The 22,625-nt window shown below is 38.8% G+C and overlaps 2 protein-coding genes across 4 annotated transcripts in view; one reads left to right on the top strand and one right to left on the bottom strand.

The window, feature by feature from the left end:
• Positions 1-875: 875 nt before the first annotated feature.
• Positions 876-4,656, bottom strand: PTRH2 (peptidyl-tRNA hydrolase 2). Its single transcript, XM_016203781.2, has 2 exons — positions 4,493-4,656; positions 876-1,503 (listed from the first exon to the last, which is right to left on the bottom strand). The coding sequence occupies exon 2, from the start codon at positions 1,501-1,503 to the stop codon at positions 964-966; it is 540 nt and encodes a 179-aa protein (XP_016059267.1). The 5' UTR covers positions 4,493-4,656; the 3' UTR covers positions 876-963.
• A 115-nt stretch (positions 4,657-4,771) lies between these two features.
• The window catches only part of VMP1 (vacuole membrane protein 1), a 78,644-nt gene continuing 60,790 nt past the window's right edge, over positions 4,772-22,625 (top strand). Inside the window, exons 1-5 of one of the 3 annotated variants that reach the window (XM_016203757.2) lie at positions 4,772-4,863; positions 11,810-11,911; positions 14,059-14,194; positions 15,219-15,309; positions 16,473-16,583. In XM_016203757.2, coding sequence (XP_016059243.1) covers positions 11,836-11,911; positions 14,059-14,194; positions 15,219-15,309; positions 16,473-16,583 — 414 coding nt within the window. In that variant the 5' untranslated portion in view covers positions 4,772-4,863; positions 11,810-11,835. Of the gene's footprint in view, positions 4,864-5,106; positions 5,241-7,882; positions 7,950-11,809; positions 11,912-14,058; positions 14,195-15,218; positions 15,310-16,472; positions 16,584-22,625 lie in introns of those variants that run through there. The other 2 variants (XM_016203767.2, XM_087826267.1) reach the window with 2 other exon arrangements.

Raw genomic sequence — 22,625 nt, 5'->3', positions numbered from 1 at the left:
TTTTTGCAAGAATAGATTGCAAAAAGGATGGAAGCTGTATAGCTTTGGGAGCTGGGACCTCCTTTATATTCTGGGAAGCTGTATACCAGTAGTTACTGGAATTATGTCATGCTAAGTGTATAAAGATCAAAAGGGAAATAAAGATGCCCATAAGTCACTGAATTACCCAGTTCCTAAAGCTCTAGTGGGATGTCGGGATGACACACTACTTTCACTTCACAGTGACCATAAATTCCACCTGTGCCCATTTCCACCTTCAAGGTCCATACAAGTCACTTCACAAGTTTCAGTGCCTTCACTGTTAGGAAAGTGGGGAAGTGACGCAATTTTTATAGGCTATGAGGCAGAACCACTGCTGAGAGCCTTTGGCCACCGTGGGTCAGGGAAATGAACATGAAACACTGCACATGTGGGTTATATCAGTGCTATTAAACCTCAACTTGGAGACATAAGTTTAAAAACCCAGCAGGTTAGAGTCTAAACCCTTTGTGGGTGGCACTACCATCTATTAATAAAATAGGCTCAGTCATCCAAAAGGTTACGGCAGGAAAAAAACTGCAGTTTGGATCCACTGGGACTACCCTGGAAGCCCTGAACCCTCTCCAAGGGTGACAGCAACAGTTTTGGGGAAGAGCAGCTATTAACACCAAGAGGGACCTAACCATGCTCAGGAAATGCTGTCATCCCCTCACCCCCCCGTAATCCAATTTTGTCGTGACCTGTTTCTCTTTCAAATAATTTTTGTTTCAGGACTTGGACCACCAGGACAATTTAACCAACTTTCTTTCTCTTTTTAGCCCAAGATAACTGTGTAACTGTGCCAAGTACATGACAGAAGAACACGGGAACAGATTTTCATCTCAAGAATACTTAAGTTGGGGGAAGAAATTCAGCTTTTATTGTTAGAATTTGGCCGTTTCAAACACTTGCGGTGGTGGGACAATCACTGTACAAAATTTCTACCTAGTAAAGTTTTAGGTGACCAGTGACTTTGTCAATTAGGTCTGCTGGTCCTGGCCCAATTCCTAGGACAGTTTGAGAACCTGGGGCAATCTGAGTACGTCCAGCATCTTGGATTAAACTTACAGTCAGTCCCAGCATCTTTGCGTGGGTCAATAATGCAATCAGAGTTTCTTCATCAGGGGCTTTGACCACCACTTTGGGCTGGCCACAGTATTCCCACTGTTTGAGCAATTCAGGGTTTCTCCTTTGAATTTGCTTGTAGGCAGAAACAGCAGCATGAGAGCACTGGGCAGCCACTTTCCCTTTTCCCATCTTTAAGTCATTTCGAACCACGAGAATCATTTTGTACTCCCCACTCTCTCCTAAGATGCTTGCTTCAGTTCCGGTCTCTGTGTTTGTCTCATGCACTGAGCTTTTGGGGATCGTCCCGAAGCGTACACGGAGGCCCCAGCCCAGGCACACGCCACAAGCTACTCCGGCAGCCAAGCTGAGTGCACCAGGATGAGCCAAATACTCCATAACCAAGGATTTGGAGAGCATCTTAAAGGAAAGGAAAAAGGTTATCACTATGTAGCAGTGAAAAGTTATAGGCTTATCAGATAAAATACTTTGATAGTATATAAGCAACAATATTTTAAAAACTATATGAGTTCATCCAGGAAAATGGCAAAATACATTTTGGATCTTATGCGTGTACCACTTTTTCTCCTCTGTGTACTAGAAAAAATTCAAGAATACAGATGAAGCAGGTTAGGTCATTCTGAATCTCAATGTGAAGAGTATCTCTCTCATTCTTGGATACACGGAGCTCTGTTCCTCAGTCTGTTAACTCTTGTGGAGAAAGGGAATGTTCTGTTTTACTAAGATGCCCAAAGGATCTAAAAGACCAAGAATAACTCTCCCACCTCCTTTTCTAGAATACAGTGCTTATTTGTTTCATAATGCAATGGTTCTCAATGGGGGTCATACCAGCCCCCCAGAGAAGTTCCTGGTTGTCTATATAATGGGCCTGGAGTGAGGTGCCTTGCTGACATTTACTAGACCTGAGCATGGAATGCTAAAAGTCCAACAAGTGAAGATTTGTCCCCATTGGACATTATTGTAGGTGCAAAACTATTAAGACGAACCCAATTTCATTTTACATATGAACACAGTATTTTTCACATAGTTTAAATACACACTGAGTTTATCAGAAGTGTATTATGTAAAACAAAGGAAGAGCATCCTTTTGCCTATATTATTTTAGAAATTCTTGTTACCCCAGCAAAGCTGTTCATGGTATTTGAGTCACCAATAAAACCTATCAGTCTACATATGAGGCTGTTGGATTCATATGATTCTGTGGCACAAGTCCTGGGAATACATATTTTATCATAAATTTCCTTTTTATCATTTATGTTAAAATTAGGACACATGGATGTTTTAAAAAATTATATGGTAGATTATATACAGTATTAATCAAATATTTTAATAGGATAGTACAGGGGAAGGAGATACTAAGCTTTATGAGATATAATTCACATACTATAAAATTCAAACTTTTAATGTGTACAATTCAGTAGGGTTTTTTTTTCCAGAAGGATTTTTTTTAAATCTTCACCCAAGGATAAGTTTTCACTGATTTTCTTGGGGGGGAAGAAGGGAGGGAGGAACATTGATTGGTTGCCTTCCTTATGAGTCCCAACCGGGGATCAAACCTGCAACCTAGTTATGTGCCCTGAATGGGAATCGAACCCGCAACCTTTTGGTGTACGGGATGATGGTCCAACCAACTGAGCCACCTGGCTAGGCTAGTGGTTTTTAATATAGCCAAAAGATTGTGCAACAACATCACAGCTATCTTAATTCCAGAACATTTCCATTGCCCCCACCCCCCAAAGAAACCTCTGTACTCATTGCAGTCGTTTCCCATGTCCCCCTCACCCTGTCCTGGCAATCACTAATCTACATTATCTTTATTAATTTGCCTATTCTGGACATCCATATAAGTCAGACCATACCATATGTGGCCTTTTGTTTCAGGCTTCTATCATTTAGCATAATGTTTTCAAAGCTCATCCATGTTGTAGCATGTATCACTACATTTCTTTTTATTGATGAATAATATTCTGTTGTATGCGTATACCAAAATTTATCCATCAGAAAGTTTAGAATGACGCCTAGATATGAAAAAATGGAGAATGGGGGTACTATTTACTGATGAAAATTTATTGGGTTTGAAAGTAAAAGATACTGAAATCAGTTTAAAATAGTATAGTACATTTGGTTTGACCAAAAGACATCCTGGTTAGAGATGTCCAGAAAAAAGAAAAAGATACAGCTACCCCCCGCTTTTTGAAAATCCGAGATGCCTCTTGGCTTTTGTGAAAGACTGCATTAGTAGTGCCTGTTTTCAATGACCAAAAGAAATCCGAAGGGGATTTTCACTTTTACAAAAAAAAAAAAAAAAAAAAAGGGCAGAAAGCGAGAATAGCGTTCAGCGTCTGTTTTTCAGCGAGCGCATACAGAGGCAGCTGCACCAGGCACTGTTCTGGACTCGAGGTGGAGCACTGAACAAAACAGAGTCCCACTCTTCATGGAAGCAGCATTCGAGTAGGAGACGGACAATAGTTTGTCAGAGAACAATCTCACTTATTCCCAAATCATACGCTGAGGGCTCCTAAAGCCTCTCTTGGGCTCTAAACTTGCATTTCCAGCTTCTTCTAGATTTCACCACTTAGATGTCTATGAAGTACTCGAAACTCTGTCCTAAACCGAACTCAGTAACTTCCCTCTCAACCTTTTTCTGTAGCCTTGATTTCTGAGTAACCCTCGACTTCTGCACGACTTGACAGCACTACCCAATCTGGTTACAACCTACTTTATTCCTCTGACCTACTCTCCTGCTACGTACTGTGCTATCCGGCCGCACCAAACTACTAGGTCCCTTCAAGCAGCCGCCTTTCCCTGCACTTACACGCACACAAGCAAAAGCATCCTCTTCGCCCGTGAAGGCGCACAGTCCAAACGCCTGTCTTTGAAATCCTGCCCATCCCCCGGCCTTAACTATTTATCTTCAGAGCTGCTGGAGCGCTTGTAGACAACTGCGGCTCAGAGTCGGGGCTTCTGGTGCTGTGCCTGGGGCATAGGGCCAAAGAATCCAGTCCTCCTCTACGCTTTAGGTCTGGGAGCCAAATTTTCGATCATATTCTTAGCAACTTTTTTCTCCCTCGTAGAACTCAACCACTTGATAGGCTGGGGGTATTCAATAAAAACTGCCGAGTGCGAGGCCTGCTCGGTGCTTTCTCCCGTTCGGAGCGAGCACATCGATGCTGCCTGAACGGAGGCTTTGTCTGGGGGCTGAACATTCTGGGCCCTTCCCCTCCCCAGCATCTTGGTCCCTTCTTCCAAAGCACGACTGGCAGAACGGGAACGGTGGCTGCAGCAGGCACCGGGCGGGGTTAGGGAAAGAGGTGGGAAGAAACATCCCAGCCGGAGGGAGATGGGAGAACGACGTCCCTCTGCTGCGCCCCGCGAGGGGCCGACCTACCTAGAGCACCTCTCCTCGCCTCACCGGCGTCTTCAGCTTCTTCACTTCTGGGCAGCGGGCACGCTTCTATGGCACGAGGTACCCCTTCCGTGGTTCCCTGACAAGTTCCGGAGCAGGAAGTGCGAAGACACCAGTCATTCTTCCTCTCGCCCCGCCCACAGGTCCCGAACCGAAATCCCGCGACCGTCGGCCCGGGCTGCCGAAAGGAGGTGGGAACGTTTCTCTTCAGGAGGCGGTCTCCCGGGGGAGAACGGACCGGAAGTGACGCGACCCAGTTCCGGTCGGCCGGAACCCGGCGGCGGGTGTGAGAGCCGGTCAGGTGCCGCTTCCAGGATCCTGAGAGCCGGAGGAGCCGGGATCGGAGCGGGCAGGTAAACGAGCGCGGGGCACTGGGGACGGGAGCCTGCGACGTTCCTCTGAGCCCGGCTTCTTCCGGGGCTCGCCCGCTTACGCCGTGCAGATGTGGGGCACCGTGATTTCGACTTCAAGCAGTGTTTTCGGGTGCTGCCGACTCGGGGTGGCTCAGTCTGGCGGGAGCCAGGTTATTTGGGACAGCTCTCCGCGGTTGGCCGCCGATACGTGGAGCCCGCACGCTGGACTCCCGACCTTTTGCTCTGAGCGCCGCTGGTTTGGAAGCCGGTCTAAGCTTCTGTAGACGACCCATCTCGTCTTCCTTCCCTGGAGTCGTGGACTTAAGGTTTAGAGTAAATGGAGATCGTCCCTGCTGATGACCAAGCTGTTTAGAAGCGTAGGTTCCAAAGAAAACTCGGACGTGTTGCTTAATTTACATGTTGTTCTTAGTTCTTATTTAGAAAAAATGTTCACGTGTGTCTGAAACGAGGTGACAAGATTTTCGAGATGTGGAATTACATAAATGAGAGGTTATCATTAGTTTTAATACTTACTAAGTTTGCGTGTTGGCTGTATAACTGCCAAACCTGATCTTACATACTTTTTTTAAAAGAATTTTCTTTTTTATTGATTTTGGAGAGAGGGAGGTAGAGAGAGTGAGAAACGTCAATGGGAGAGAGAAACATCCATTGGTTGCCTCCCATATGTGTCCCGACCCGGGATGGAACCTGCAACCTGGGCATGTGACCTGAGCAGGAATAGAACTCACCACCTTTTGGTGTATGGGAGAATGCTCCAACCAGCTGAGCCACACCGGCCAGGGCATGATGTTACATTCTTTTTGTTCAGTTCAGTTATCCAGAAACCGATTACCCAAATTTTCTCACTTTTCCACCTTCTTCCTGCCTTTGGCTTGAATAACCATTTTTTAGGATTGTAAAAGATCATCCAACTTTAAGTCAGAAGACCTGGATTGAAGTCTGGGCTCCAACCTTTACTGAGTGAAGGTTGACAGGTTCCTGACTTTCTGAGCTGGTCTGGATTGCATCGATGAAAAGGCTGCTCACGTTTTCTCATAGGATTGTCGCAATGATTGAGATAGTAAATGTGAAATCACCATATAAATGAAAACATGGTGATATTGTCATTTTACTCTGAAATCTGGACATGTATCAGTGCAGAATACTGTTGCTTTGCATCATTTCAAAATTTGATGTTTTATGTTGTGTGCTATTTATCTAAAAATACTATCATACATTCTTCTTAGATGACCTTTGCCCTACTTTTGAACACAATAAAAGCTAGCCAGGAATAGTTTGGTACTGTAATCCTTTGAGTTAGTCACCTTAATTAATAAGTAGGTGACTGGAAAATGAGGATAGCTTGTATTTGAGAGTCTAAGTCTGATCTTTTTTGGTCATCGTGTATTGTCACTTAAGAATTTACAAGTGCAGAGGAAGCTGAGGTTTTTGGTACTTACATATAGTTAAATACCTACTGAATGCAGTATTTAGAAGTAGAAGCAACCTGTGAACATATAGTTAGATTCTTCTCATTTAGCAGGAGAAAATTGAGGCCCAGAAACAATCTGTAATTGGCTCACCTGAGGTCATACTGCTTAGGTAGTGCCAGAACCTGAACTAGAAATGAGGTCCCAAGTATTCTTTCTGTTCTGCTCAGGTTGTCTGCAGGCATCTTAAATGGTTTGGTAATATTTCCTAGTTTGCATGAAAATGATTTCTCTTATGTAGTGAAGAGATCTATATGTGTGTGTACATTTTCCCCCCATTTTAGCTGATTGAGTTATGTAAATTCAGTGAAACCAAAAACACTGTGCTTGACAAGATTTGCAGTAGAATGTTATAAGGAAAGAAAATTAGTTCTATTCAGAACAGTTATTCTGAGTTCTTGCTTTGTTACTATCAGGTATCAAGGTGTCTTCTTTCTGGCAAGTGGAAAAGACAGAGGATCTTTGTGACACATGTCTCACTGAGTGAATGTTGCTAATAAGTATGAGGAAGCTGTACTAATTACTTTGCTCCTGCTAAAAAAATTTCTCCAAGCTGTTTGTAACTTCATCATTCTGTTATATATTAATTATCTCTTAATCTATGAATTCATTTCTATAATTATTTCATTCTGGATAAATAGCCCCTGTAGAAGAGTTAATTCTTTGTCTTGTTGGGAGTTCTTTTTGCTTTCATTGATTTCACAAAACCCGTTTAATCTCTCCTCTTTCTTGGAGATTGTAGTGCCAGGTACTTAGTATCACTGCTGTTTTGCCCACATGCTCTTTGTAGTTTTCTTTCTCTTTGGTATGGAAATAAACTCCAGATTAGAGACTCCTGACTATCCACAGAAACAAACTGAATGAATTGAAGTGGTAACTTGTTTGCTCTTCACAAAGACTTGCAAATATTTTGGAGGTAAACTTTTAAGGAGTTTATTGCTTCAAGAAACTCCTTGTTTTGTCTGGGAAAGCAACTTTGTGTACAGTGTGTTGAACTAATAATATGTATTCTGTAAACCCTTATTTAAGGCTCATTTAAAAATATGCTTCTTGAAGGTTTTGGAAATTGGAACAGGTGACACTTTTTGGTGTCAGATAAAAGATGATACTTAAAAGCTTAAGGCGCTTTTAAATTAAGCAAGAGCAACCTATTGAGTAATCCTATCCCAGCTGGTGTAACTATAATTGCTGTGGAGTTTGTCAGTAGTATTCCAGAAATACATATTTTTTTAGTAGTTCTTTGTGATGTTTCCTCTTGTTCTACAGGTTCGTTAATAATAATAACTTTTCACCTTTACACATTTTTCTGAAAGGACTGGGTAGGCAGTGATAAGAGTCAAGGCTATGAAGCTAAATTGCCTTGGTTCAAATTCCAGCTCTACTACTGTGCAACCCTTGGGCTACTTAGCCTTGTGCTGTCTCAGTTTCCTCCTTGACAGTGTAGTCATGCCTTTCCTGTTAGGGTTAAATGAATAGATTTAAGGAAAGCATTTAGAATAGTGCCTGGCATATAGTTAACCTCAATTATTATCAGTGTCGTCATCATGTGGCCTGCTGGGCAGTTGCTAAGGACTCTTTCCCAACCCTCTTCTGAAAGCACGTCTTTATGTTGCTGCTTACTTGATTATTGTTTGCTTATTATTTAACGAAATGTCAGTAAATAAATGTATTTATATACACAACTTCATTTTGTGAATATTTTACAACGTGGGATTCTTAACAAAATGAGCCATTCTTGTAGGCCATTTTTCTGAACCTTTTTGTATTATCATTAACACTTTACATTTTAGGGGTTCAGAATGAGTCACCCCAAAGTGTGCCTTTGTGGTATGCAGATTATTTTGAGGTAGAGGTAACTGAGACCCTGCAGGATTGAGAAACTTGTGCCACCCTGTCCCTCTTAACAACCTAGAAGAATTTGAATTAGAGGCCTTGCCCGTAATAGGAGATTATCAGTAATAACCTCTTTTGACCTATCTATATGGCAGGGCAAACTACTAATTACCGAATATCTGCTCTAGTCATCTTGCAGTGACACTCAAGCCTCAAGGTGCCATACTTCATCCTAAGTTCAAAATGTCACATATACCTACCTCACTTTCCCGTTTGTCCCCAAACCTCTTATGTATGTGGAGACTCTACTCTCTGCTGTATGAGGGCTTCCCATAGGCATGAAGGTAAATTTGATTTTCTCTTGTCAGCCTGTCTCATAGATTTGATTATTCAACCAGCCAAAAAGAACCAGAGGAGGAAAGGGAGAATTCTCTCTTTCCCCACAACATCTGTGTGAACCATAACATGGAATTTGAGAATTGAAATTTGGGAATTCGCTGTTTAGGGATACCTCCCAGCACTTTCTTTGCTTGGGATGATCATGTTGCAGTGACACCTGTTGCTATATCTGCTCATTCATCCAGTCAGTGAACAAAATACTTTATGTGCCAGGTTCTGGGGAAAACAGTGGAAAACAGACAAACAGATACTTTAGTCGGGAGCCTGACAGAGAAAAACATAAATACAGAAGTGAAAGAATAAAGGCAGTGTAATAAGAGATATAAAGGAAACCTCAAAGGGTCTGAGAGTGTTAATGTGGATATGTGTGTTTGAGACTCTAGCACAGTACACCTGTAATATGGTGATATAAGATGAGGTAGGAAACATGCAGGGTTCAGGTCGCGTAGAGCTTTGCAAGCCATGCAAAATAAGTTTGGGTTTGAGTGCAATAGGAAGTCGTTCTATAGTTTCAAGTAGGGAGTACTATGATTTAGATGAAGTTCACTCTTGCTCACATGTGAAGGATGACTTGAAGGGGGCATGAATAGAAATGGAGAGAGAAGTTAGGAGTCCATAGCAGTAGTCCAAGTGAGGTGAACACGGCCTGATCCAGAGCGATGGCAAAAAGTGGAGAGCATTGAGAAGGTGGATACTAAATATATGTGGAATAGGACTGAGTCCCAGATTATATGTGAGGAGCAAGGAAATAAGAAGAGTCAAGGATGGCCATGCTTCTGGGCTGTGCTGAGTATTGGGAGAGGGAGGGTCTGGGGAGGACCAAGTTTGTTACAAGAAGAGGGATGAGGTTGGGTAAAAAGGGTATGTTAAATTTGAGGTGCTTAGGAGTCATCCAAGGGGCAAGTGGTGCTACTAGGAGTACAAATCTAGAGGTCAGGGCCAAAAACACAAATTTAGGCTAGTATTTTATTTTTTTAAATATGTCTTTATTGATTTCAGAGAGAGGAAAGGATGGGGGGAGAGAGAGATAGAAACGTCAATGATGAGAGAGTCATTGATCGGCTGCATAGCCCGCAACCTGGGCATGTGCCCTGACTGGGAATCGAACCCCGATCTCCTGGATCCTAGGTCGATGCTCACCTGCTGAGCCACTCCTCGCCGGGCCAGGCTAGTATTTTAAACTATGAGACCAGATGAGTCACTTGGGGAAACCTGACAGTGGGCCAGGTCAGATAAAAGAGAGCAAAGGAGACTGACTGATGAGTGTTTGAACGAAGAATGATCAGATACACAACACTAACGAAAAGTGCTTATATCTAGCATGGAGAGTGCTAGACAAACTAAGATCTTTCACTTTTTCTTTTTCTGTGCATGTATCTTTTAAAACATGTGACTTAGAATTAGTTTAAGAAATGTTCAGCTCTGGAGCATGTGATATCTTGCTTCCTAACATTATCATCAGTTTGGCTCAAATAAACTCTTAAAAACTAAAAAAAAAGAAGAAGAAGAAGAAGAAGAAACGTTCAGCTCTGCCAAGTGTTGCTCTTTGGTCTAGAAGAAGACCAGGAAGGTTGACTGGGTTGACCTGACTTGCCACTGCTTCCCTCATTGTTGAGTCTGTTTCCTTCCAGAAATTTTCAAGTCTCCACATGGTAAAAGCCAAGTGATCGAGAGAGTATACAAGATTCTCCTGCCCCTTATAAGTTTTTAAGATCTATTTATAGGAGATTTTAGTGCTGCACTATGGGAAGGGGAATTTTCTTTAATTTATACTACATAATCATAGATAGCACTAGGATCTCTGTATCTGTAAAACTCTAATTTTTAGAAATTAAAATATTGGAATTTATCAGTAACTTTCTTTACTATTGGTAAGTGAAACATGCGGGCAGACTCCAACCTCAGAGTCTTTGCACTTCTTTTTCTCTTTCCTTACAGTACTCTTCACCATATTTTTTCATGGCTCTTCTCTAATGTCAAGTTCTCAGAGGATGCTTCTTTATCCACCTTGTTAAAAATTGTACACAAACACATACATATGCACACATGGCAGATTTCTTTATTTTTCACGGTAGCCCTTATCACTGTCTGATACATGTTTGAATTTTTTCTGTTTACTACTGTGTCTTGTATCTCAAACTATGCCTGGCACACAGTATGTACTCAGTAAGTATCTGTTAAATGAGTAAATGAAAAACTCATTTTCACTGCTATGTAATATATCATTATGTAACTCTACCCTAATTTATTTATCTGTTCTCCTGACGATGGGCATTTGAATTGCTTATAGCTTTTGCTATTAAGACTAGTGTTGCTAAAATATCATTGTACGTACGATATTTCACATTGCAAGAGGTTCTGTTGGCTATATACCTAGGTATAGAATTCCTAGCATGAGTGTGCCAATATTCAGCTTCACAAGTTGTTTCCCAGACTTTGCTGTTGTTACCCTTCCTAATCTTTGCCAAAGGAATGCACGTGATGGATTGTAAAATAAATGTTGGATTGCAAAATTGTGACAAATTCTTCTTGCTGTATGCATAACCTTTTGCCATATGATTTTACTTCTAGAGTCTGTTATTGCAGACTCTGTACTTGGCTATGTGTCTTGCTTTGGCCAAGGGGACATTAACAAGTGTGACACAAACAGAAGCTTTGCTACATAAAATTTCTCGGCCAGAGAGACCAGAGAAAGAGGCTGATACCTCCATCATTACCATAAGAGTTTATTAAGCGAACTTACATAACAGTGGTGTCTTGGGTGGCAGCAAGATGACATGGATATCCTCTGTGCCTTCCACCTCCCACACTGTATGTTTTGTAACTAAAAGCAGTGAGTCTACCTGCAGAGAAAGGAATGTGTTTAATCTAAGGGAGAGGGAACCACCAGGTGCCAAGAGGCTCTGGCGCCAGAGCTGGTTAAGAGACAGATAACCAAGGGTTCTGGTTCCAGAGACATAGCCCTGAGTTCTGTGACATGTGGAGGGAGTGTGGTCCTCAAGATGGTGGAGAGAAACATCAATTTGTTCTTCCACTATTTATGCATTTATTGGTTGATTCTTGTATGTGCCCTGACCAGGGATCAAACCCACAAAAACAGAAAACACATTATTCAAGTAGCATGTGTGGAGTTACTGCCATGTTTCTGTGTTCAGTTTTATTTAGTCATAGGTGCAAAGCAGAATTATGTAATGAATCACTGGATTTTTATTTTGCTTTATTAGCTCCTCAAGAGTTATTGATCTATGAAATGGCAGAGAATGGAAAAAATTGTGACCAGAGACGTGTAGCAATGAACAAGGAACAATATAATGGAAACTTCACAGGTAAAGAAAGTATGGTAGTTTGGAGGGAAAAGATCTACAGGTTTAAATGATATCCTTTCCGTTGGAATAAAATAGAAATATAGCTATTATTTATTATCTTGTTAATAAAATAATATTCTAATAATACAAGGTTCTGATATATCTTATATAAGATTAATTACCTTTTGTTTACTCTTCATAGTAAATTAAATTATGGGTCAGGGCCCATAAGGTGGTTTTTCACAGAAGCAGCCTGGCCATAGTCACATTTAATATTCTAGGTACAAGATTATTATGTTAATCTTATACTATAAAAAGTATTTATTTGGTGCTCAATTTTATAATGCTATTTTATAGCATTAGAAGTAACTATAAATTTACTTATTATGCTAATACTAAATGATACAACTATCAAAAAAGTCAGAATGTAGTTATTGTGAGTTTATTTTAAAATTTTAGTTTGAGACAAATGTATATTTTAACCAAATTTGAAATTTGTGGTAAATTTCAGTATATTTGACTCTTATTTATACATTTACCCTGAAAATTACAGGTTTTATTTCTATAGCTTTAAGTAGGAACTTTCCTTTATGTATTTAAGGGAAAATGAAAGGTTTTCCTTCTCTGTTCATTGTAATGGTTTTCCTTTTAACTTCTAAATTGTTTGGCATCTTAAACACATCACAAATAATACTCCAGGATAATACTATCATATCAGAAATTTTCTTCTATTGGAAGAAGTGTGAGCTATCTGAAATAGTTTCCCTATGTTTTTATCACTACATGGTCTTATAGAACACATTTTGCAGTACTTGTTTGATTTGAGTTACTTTGCCAATAAATTTTGCATTGTTTCACTGCAAGTTTCAGGATTCAGAGATGGGCATTGCGTGTTTCATAGTCTCTCCTATTAGTAGCTTTTATTTGTTCTTTTGTTGTTGTCATTCCTTTCAACAAGCACATACATTTATATAGTCTTCCCCTGCTGCCCTACCCCCCGGAATTTAAAATTAGTATTAGTATGACACACTCTTCTTGACCATGGTTTTTTATTTATTTATTTATTTATTTAGTATTTCTTAGACATTGTGCTTTATCTGTACATGAAGAACTTATTCTTTATTATGGCTGCTTAGTACTCCATTGTATGAGTGTACCATGCCTTCATCACTCCTCTGTCGGTAACATTTAAGTTGTTTATAATCTTTTGCTAGGACAAACACTGCATTGAATCAGCTTGTGCAAAAGTCATTTTTCCTTACACCTAATCATTCTTAGAAATGGAATTATTGGGTTACAGGGTTCACTAGTCCCCCTTACATATGGGGGTTACATTGTAAGACCCCCAGCGGATGCCTGAAACCGTGGGTAGTACCAAACCATATATATACTGTTCCCCCCCTCCGCTTTCATACACTTTATGGCTTCTCTTTGTCATATCCAAATTATCGGCATCACTGCTTTTGTGCTTTGGGGCCATTATCAAGTAAAGTAAGAATTACTTGAACATAAGCAATGCAGTAACTGCAGTCGTCCACCTGATAACCGGGACAGCTACTAAGGGACTAATGGGCAGGTAGCAGAGACAGCATGGTCAGCACCAGATTTCATCACAGTACTCAGAACAGCGCTCAGTTTAAAACTTAGGAATAGTTTATTACTGCTGGAATCAGACCAAGGTTGACCACAGGTACTGAAAGTGGAGAAAGTGAAACTGCATATAAGGGGAACTACTCTATATGCATTTGTAATACTATTTTAATCTTCATTTCAAAGAAGAGAAAACTGAGGCTTAGAAAGGTTAACCAACTTGCCCAGGGTCACATGAATAGTAAGTAGCAAGACCAGAATTTGGAACCAGGTATTTTGCCTTCACATTTTGAGCTCTAAACCACTTTGCTCTGCACTATGATGCTAAATTGCCCTAGAGGTGGGATAATTTAGTATTCCAGGTATGTACAAAAGAGACACTTGTGTCCTGACACTAAAATAATTGAATAAAGTTAGGAGGAGAGCAGAAGCACCTAGCCCATTTTCACTGTGAACCACATTGTTTTTTGAGGTTTATATGCAGTCCTTTCAAATGTGGGATGGGAAGGTAGATGAATCTTGAAAGTGATTGGAAAAGGCGAGCATTTTGTTTTAACTTCTGCACTAATGTTTTTCAGATCCCTCTTCAATGAATGAAAAGAAGAAGAGGGATCGGGAAGAAAGGCAGAATATTGTCCTGTGGAGACAGCCACTTGTTACCTTGCAGTATTTTTCTCTGGAAATCCTAGTAATCTTGAAGGAATGGACCTCAAAGTAAAGTCTTCCATTACATTTTATATAAACCCTATTTACTAATTTTAGAAATCTTCAGCAATCTCCTACTCCCTGCCACCTGCTTTATCAAATGAATTAATTAAATTTAGAATGTTATGGGGACATATTTATTTTCCTTTCTATAATTTAAAGAAAAATAGATTAAAGTAACATACTATTATTTGCTCACTGGGTTATTTACAGTTGACCACTGTCTCATGTTGAATCTTTTATGCAAAGCAGGATCCTGAAAATGAGATTTTTTCTTCTTCTGGCTTTACCTTCAGGAGAAAGGCTGGTGTACATTGGATACATTGATTCTTTAGTAGGACAAGGTTCAGGATACGTGGCACTGTTACTGATAGTTTGAGCCAATGTCAAAGGACTCTGTCAAGGAAATGTGTTCTCTTTAAGTTTAGTCCTTGTAAGTCCTATTTCAGATATAAAGAGCAAGTTGAACTTTTAACATGCCTTATCATTTTTTGGCTTGCCTTTCCAAGTTATTATCTGTAATACTATCCTGCATTTTTATTGTACTTACAGTTTATAAAACATTTTGTAACATTTTTTAGTTCATTTGATCCTTAAAGCAATGCCATAAAGAAAGCAAAACAAGTACATGATTATTATGATTTTTAAAACAAGAAACAGAATCAGACTGGTTAAGTGTCTTACTCAAAGTGCAATATTTAAGGGACTTGGTTCTCTGACCCAAGTCTTCTGACTTGAAGGCCAATACTCTTTCCATTATATTATAGTGTTTCTCCCAATTAGAAGTTTGGTATAAACAAGATCAGTTTTCGGATAAGGGAAAGAAATTGAGTTCTGTACCATGTATTTTCCCTTGACCCCCTTCTGTACCTCAAGAGACCATAGTGTTTAAGGACAAAAGAGCTCATCCCAGAAACCTGATTGTGTAGCTCAGCTAAATAACCTAACTGCTTCAAAAAGAAATTGTTTTGAGAATGCTGAATCTTGAAAATGAAACAGATATTTCATTTATTTTTTTAAATATGTTTTTAAGATTATGGCATCGTCAAAACCTTGTGGTATCTTGTTTATTGCTGCTTGCTGTGCTTATAGCTACGTATTATGTGGAAGGAGCACATCAACAGGTAAGTTAGTTCAGCAACTGCTTCTGTTCTTCCCTAATCCCAAACAGTTTCATGATGGGACTTTTGTAGATTTCATAGGATTTCTACCCTCAACAATTTTTAGACTTGGTTTTGTTTAATTTATGTCATAACTGGTTTCTTAATGTACTTTTAAGGCCAAATATTTAAAATATTCTTGTGGTGTAGTTCATGGCTGCTCAGCATTTATATTTGGTATATATCACCCCTTTTTAGCTTCAAGGATTTAAGTGTAATTTTCTGCACAGTATTTAGTCAAAGCAGCATGAATCCTTTACTCATTACCAAAGTCTTCATATTTTCTTTAACACATTCCTGTGATCCATTCAAACAGATATACTTATCCTAGATTGAAAGTTAGGTTTTATATCTATAGATGGGGAAGTTTATTTGCCTATAGTCTGTCAGTACAACATAACTGAAAGGAATAGGATATTTTGTTAATAACTTGTTAAAATAGCAAAATATTAATGTATTCTAATAGGATATGGTTCTAAAATGGTATCATTTCATATTTTAAAGCAGTTTACCTCTAATCTCAGAGAAGTTTTTATAAATTTAAATATATTTTTAAGAAATATTTTACAGAAAACTACGTGCTATTAAGAATTTGCAGGGAACTGGCTTGATGAATTTACTTGTCGATGTGAGAATCTAGACTTTAGTCTGGTATTCTTCCAACAAGTCCATATCCTAGGGGCTTCAGTTTGCTCCCGTTTGAAAAGCATCTTGGTCTTAAATATTAAAAAAATAATTTTATTCTCATTTTTCACTTGGATAAACAAGAATATGGTATTCTTTTCACAAATATTATATAAATAAAGTTTTTGTAACTTTTAAATATCTTGAAAAATTTTATTCTTATAGTTACCTTATTAGTAACTAGCATTTTTCCTATAAATGTCATTGCAATAGTAGAATTTTAAGGGTCTAGAAACAAGAGCTTTATTCCAATTAAATGAATTTTTTGCCATCTCTGCTATCATATATTAAAGAAATTAGTCCCCTTCAAGGAGTTTTTAATATTCTTTCTATTGGAAACTTATTTAGTTGGTTTATCTTATTTTGATTGGAGTTGCTAAATACCACATTTCTGTTTAAAAATTCTGGTTTTGGATTTTCACCGCATCGCTTTTGTTTTTCAGTATGTACAACGTATAGAGAAACAGTTTCTGTTGTATGCCTACTGGATAGGATTGGGAGTTTTGTCTTCTGTTGGGCTTGGAACAGGGCTGCACACCTTTCTGCTCTATCTGGTAAGAAGAATTTTTAATACGCAAGATTAAAAGGGATTATATTTTAATTGGTTATTTTTACTTCAGAAGTTAAAATTTAAGATTTTTATTTAATTACCTTTGTGTTTTATAAGCATTCTAATCCTCAGGTCAGTTCTTTGAGGATTTAAAAAGAGAAGGGGGAAACTCCTTAAGCAAATGAGATTGTTTCCTTAAATTAATTTAGCCAGGAAATGTTTTTTTCTTTCCAGATTTTGGAATATTGGTTCTTTTAGTTGTGCAATTGTTGTTTTAATTATTGAAGTTATTTAAATGCACAAAATTCCATGTAAGGCTCAGAATTAATTTGGACCATTTACTTTCTCTGTTAATCAGCAAATGAGAAACTGTCTTCTCAAGAAACTGTCTTCGCTCCCATCCTCAGACACTGTGTATACACCTGAATATTTATTTTGATGTTCTTACTGAGTGTAGTTGATGAAGTATTACATATGTAGTACTAAATGCTTTCTTAAGCCCTTTTAAACCAAACTATGAAATGTACCCCTCCTAAAAAATAGGTTTTTCTTTGAACATTGACAAATAGACTGGAATAATAGCAGAGCCAGGACCAGGGGGTGACGGGCAAGACATCTAGAGCACAGCATTTAAATAGGCGCTTTCAGTGTGTCTGTGTGTGGGATGGATGAGTGAGTGCCTCATTAAGTTTTGTGCCTCTGTTGTTTCACTTTCTTCCTGTCCTTGGATACAGTCAACAACAATTACACATTTTAAAACAGCTTGAGCTTGATTGGGGAAAAACAGGTGAACAAGTTGTCACAGCGCTACTGATTGTTGAAAAGTATTAAATACTGCAGATGCTTCATTTCTGAAGCAGGTCTGATAAGTATTAAGGAATTATTGTTCTGAAGGCTGCTGAATTAATGGTCTGAAGAATAATTTGAGAATTAATCTATAATATATAACTTCTCCCTCAGCTGGGCGTGGCTCAGCAGTTGAGCGTCGACCTGGGATCCAGGAGATCTTGCGTCGATTCCCGGTCAGGGCACATGCCCGGGTTGTGGGCTCCATCCCCAGTCGGGGGCGTGCAGGAGGCAGCCGATCAGTGACTCTCTCATCATTGATGTTTCTCTCTCCCTCTCTCTCCTTCCCTCCCTCCCTTCCACTCTCTGAAAAGCAGTGGAAAAATACCCTCGGGTGAGGATTAGAAAAAGAAATGTCATGGTTTATTTTAGTATCGGAGGAAGGAGCCAAAGATAGCTTGGTTTTTGACTTGAGTGAGCAGATGTTGATATTCTCAATTGAACAGAAATAGTTATATGTTTAGTTGTTCATTAAGTACATATTATTAGTATCTGAAATGTGAAATTTAAAGGGATATTGTAATTATATTGCAAAGTAGATTAAATCTTCACCTGATCCAGGTGGGTTGCTGGTGCCAATGGTTGGATAGAATGAAAAGAAAAATTTGTAAAGGACTAAAAACACTTTTTTTTTAATGAATAGGCCTCATTGTTTTAGATCAGTTTTAGGTTTAGAGAAAAATTGAGCAGAAAGGACAGAGTCCCTGTATAACCTTTCACGGATATACACATGCAACCATCAGTCTGTTCTCTGTATCTATTAGTCTGTTTCTATTTTGTTTATTTTGTTCTTTAGATTCCACATATAAGTGAAATCACATGGTATTTGTCTTTCTCTGGCATAATACCCTCTAGGTCTATCCATGCTGTCACAAAAGATAGGATTTAATTGTATTTTAAGGCTGAGTAGTATTCCATTGTGTATATATACCACAGCTTTTTTATCCACTCATCTGCTGATGGGTACTTGGATTGCTTCCATATACATGTTGCTTGTGTCTTTGCAAATATGTATCTTCTGGTAAAAAGGACCTGTAATATTATATTCTCCAAAGACTCTGTAGCCTATAAAAAGTTAAGAACCAACCACTCTTCTGTAATTTTTTTCCTAAGTTGTTTATATTTGGCTGCCACTAGGTGGCATTGCTAACACAACCAATACACTGCTATATTAGCAGGTTCTATTCTGGATAAAGATGGAACCCTCAAAAAAATCTATTTAAATTAGAGGGCTATTGTATTATTTATCTGTATTTATGCCTACCAGTTAATGCATGTGAGCAAAAGTAATTTTCTTAATAGTTTTTCATATTCATTCATTACTTTAACAGCAGTCAACCTTTCTTTCAATTCTGACATACATGTTTACATATAGGACATACTCTCGTGGCATGCCCAGTTTCAGATATAATGGCATAATCCCACCTTTTTCTTTAACATTCAAGAATGTGCAGGTTATTGAGAGTTATTTTGTTATGGGAGTAAAATCTTTCATTTCTATCAGGGAAGGTAATAGGGCATATTCAGAGTCAAAACAGCTGGGTTTGAATGCCCAGCCAAATATTACTAATGGTGATATTTGGTGAATTTATTAAATTTTAAACCTCATTGTATTCAGCTTTAAATGGGAATAATAATACCTATCATAAGGCTGTTTTGAGGATTAAATGAAATAACAGATGTATACACTTTTTCAGCTCAGTAGCTAGTGTATATAAGATGGTCAATAAATTATAACTGCTATTATGATTATCATTATTTTCACTCTGATTTTTTTGGTTTTTAAAAATATATATATATCTTTATTGATTCAGAGAGAGGAAAGGAGGGGGAGAGAGAGATAGAAACATCAATGATAAGAGAGTTATTGATCGGCTGCCTAGGCCGCAACTCAGGCATGTGCCCTGACGGGGAATCGAACCCCGATCTCCTGGATCCTAGGTCGATGCTCAACTGCTGAGCCACACCGGCCGGGCTGATTTTGTTTTTAAAAAGCAACCATTTTTAATTTACATGCTTTAGCTATTATTCTTAAGAAATTATAAGCACCCTGTCCAATGTGGCTTAGCTGGTTGAGTGTCATCCGGTGCACGGAGAGGTCACTGGTTCAGCTCCTGGTCAGGGCAAATGTCCACCTGCATTGAGGGCTCCAACCCCAGTATGGGGCTTGCAGGAGGCAGCCAATCAATTTTTCTCTCTCCTCAATGTTTCACTCCCTTCCTCTCTCTAAAAGAATCAATAAAACATTTTTAACAAAAAGAAATTATAAGCAACATTTCCCACAGTTGATTTTAATGTAGCAGTATGTCATAGCAAAGTTGAAAATCACTGATTATTTTCATTTCCAGTGATGATAGATTAGGCAATTTGGATCAACTCTCATGAAAGTATCATGAAATGGTTGATAACATTTAAAAACATCTGTTAAAAGGCATCATAGAAATAAGAAAAGAGCAAAGAATTGCAAGGTTAACATCAATGTTAAAGAGGAAACCCAGCCCTAGCGGTTTGGCTCAGTGATTAGAGCGTCAGCCCTTGGACCCAATGGCCTTGAGTTCAGTTCTGGTCAAGGGCACGTACTTCAGTTGCAGGCTCGATCCCAACCTGGTCGGGGTGAGTGTGGGAGGCAACCAATCGATATGTCTCTCTCACATCGATGTTTCTCTCTCTCTCCCTTCCAGTCTCTCTGAAAAGCAATGGAAAAGATATCCTCGAGTGAGGATTAAAGAAAGAGAGAGAGAGAGAGGGAGAGAGGAAACCCAGAGAGGTGAGATTGGCCAGGGGCAAACCTGCAGGCTTTAGACTAGAGCCTAAGGGCCACACTTTAAACATCAGGAAGAACTATATATAAATATTACTCATGGTGATATTTGGGGACTGGAACTCAGGCTTAAGTCTTAGTTTTATCCCAGAAGATTCAGAACATAAGTGATCTAGGAATGCTTATTTACTAGAGGAAATTTTGCTCAGAGTAAAAACAAGTTATTGAAGGGAACATGATTACTATTTTCCTCTTCGAAGCATCTCTGTGTTTGAATGAATCAAAATGTCCGACTTAATAATGGTCTGACCCAGAACTAGATAGCCCGGAGTCAGCACATTTTCTGTTAAGGGCCAGATAGTAAATGTCTTAGGCTTTGCAGGCCATACAATCTCTTGCAGCTCCTCAGACCTGTCATTGTAATGAGAAAGCATCCAAGAACAGTGTGTGAGGGAGGTGTCACCATTTTCAGGTCAACCTTTTTTCACAAAAGTGGGTGGCAGCTTGGACTTTGTGTGCAGGCCGTGGTTTGCTAATCCCTGCTCCTGCTCCTGCGATGACAGGAGTGCACTGGAAGCATATTGAACCCGGGAGCCCTAGGGAGCTAGCTGCTTTCTGAGGACTTATATGTGGCACTTCGTACATTTGTTACTTTCATTTACTAAGAAAGGGTTATGTCTTCTCTTTTCTGGGTCATAATATTAGACTTAGCATGATGTTTTAGAAGAGACTGTAGTTGTGCAAGTGTTTGAATGGTCTAGAAAACCATCAAGGGAAAGACACACTTTTCATGGAGAGTAAAGTGGAGGAATTTTTCCAGACGAGCTGCCTAATGGCAGCAGGATTTAGTTCTAATTTTATGGGGGGGGGGTGTCTTTATTTTTATTGTTGACATTATTACAGATATCCCCATTTCCCCCCCTCCTTTCCCCACCTCCACGCCCCCCCCCCCAATTTTATGTTTTAACCATTAGATATGTGCAGTTATTAAATACAGTTTTCACAACATTGCAATCCTTTTGAGAAATAATTTATGGATTAAGTTTAGATTGTTGTAAACAGTTGGGAGAAGTAATGGGATTATTTCAGTAGCCACCTTAGAATTATGTCCAGTACTAGAAAAACATGATTCATAAGTCTATAAACAACCGGGTAAATAAAAACAGGAACTTTGGTACTTGATAGTGAGGAATGTATCTCAGGCATGCTCCTTCCAGGTGTGCTCAGTATTATTCATCAGCTTACAAGACAAGCAGAAAAAGGGCCATTTGTAAGCTATTTGTGCCATTAATGATTTATAAAGTTTGTTCCATTTAACAGTAACAAAGAATGAGTCCCCAAGAATTTCCAAGTCCCAAATAACGTGCTATATGAACAGTTTTTGACACTAGGTGGAGCAATTTCCTGGAAAAAGTTGTAACAAGCCCTTTATTCCTTTCAAGTAAGCCCAGATCCTAGACAAAGAACTCTGAGAACAAAAGCTGTCAACAATCATTTTATAATTTTAAAAGGCAACCAAATACTAAGCTATAGATAGAAGGCTGAATATATTTTACAGATAGCTTTTGTTTTTGGCTTCTATAACCATTGGTTTTCATCACCTTTGGGAATCAAATAGGGATTTCACAGCATTAGAGTTACCCTATCTACATGCATTTGAGGTGTAGAAAAGTTTTAGAACTATTTAACTACATTGTAGAATAGATCAGGTTTTATTAAAAGCTGTAACATCAAGGCATTATCATCAGAACAAATGAAGGGTCATTTGTTCAATATGACCATTTTAATAGGAAAAAATATTTGGCTCTTTGTTATAAAACAAATTCAAAGAAAGTTGTGAGATATTTTCCCTTGTGTGAGATTCAGGGGCAGTTTCTGCTTTAAAATTTAGAATTATTTTCATTGCTAAAATATGTGGTAAAAATTGTACATTTAAAAAATCTGGCATCTTGATTGTTATGGAATATTTATAGAACACCTCTGTATATAGCACCCCATTTCCTTACTTTACAGTATGAATATAGTATTTCATAGACTATTATAAAGTTGTTTCTTCCTTAGGTATAGACACGTATTATACTTTTTGACTTATGGCTGTTTGTTGCCTAAAGTAGTTGTTATTTGGAAAACTGAATGTAAATGAATTGAAATGAAATAGTGTGGTAGTTTCAGTAAGAGAAATATTGTAATTTTTTAATGCCGTGAGGTGGAATAAACTCTTTTTTTTAATTATTAGCCAACCTCTTTACCTTTTTTTCTGTTTGACTTCTGATTTTTGCCTCATTGCTCACCAGTCTATGCCTTTGTAAGACAAAAAAGGAGAGAGATTGCCAAAAGTATGGTTCTGGTGTGACTTGATGTTGCTCTGTATAGGTATAATGACTCTGGCTAAAGCGTGCAGTGACTCAGGGCTCTTCCTGGAAGACCAGCAGGCCCTTC

The sequence above is a fragment of the Miniopterus natalensis genome, chromosome 17, assembly GCF_054644295.1.
Source record: "Miniopterus natalensis isolate mMinNat1 chromosome 17, mMinNat1.hap1, whole genome shotgun sequence".
In the NCBI taxonomy this organism is placed as follows: domain Eukaryota; kingdom Metazoa; phylum Chordata; class Mammalia; order Chiroptera; family Miniopteridae; genus Miniopterus; species Miniopterus natalensis.
This window is presented reverse-complemented; position numbering and strand designations above follow the sequence as displayed.

Coding starts and splice junctions, on each gene's coding strand:
- PTRH2 (XM_016203781.2), bottom strand. CDS start 1,503: ATGCTCTCCAAATCCTTGGTTATGGAGTATTTGGCTCATCCTGGTGCA.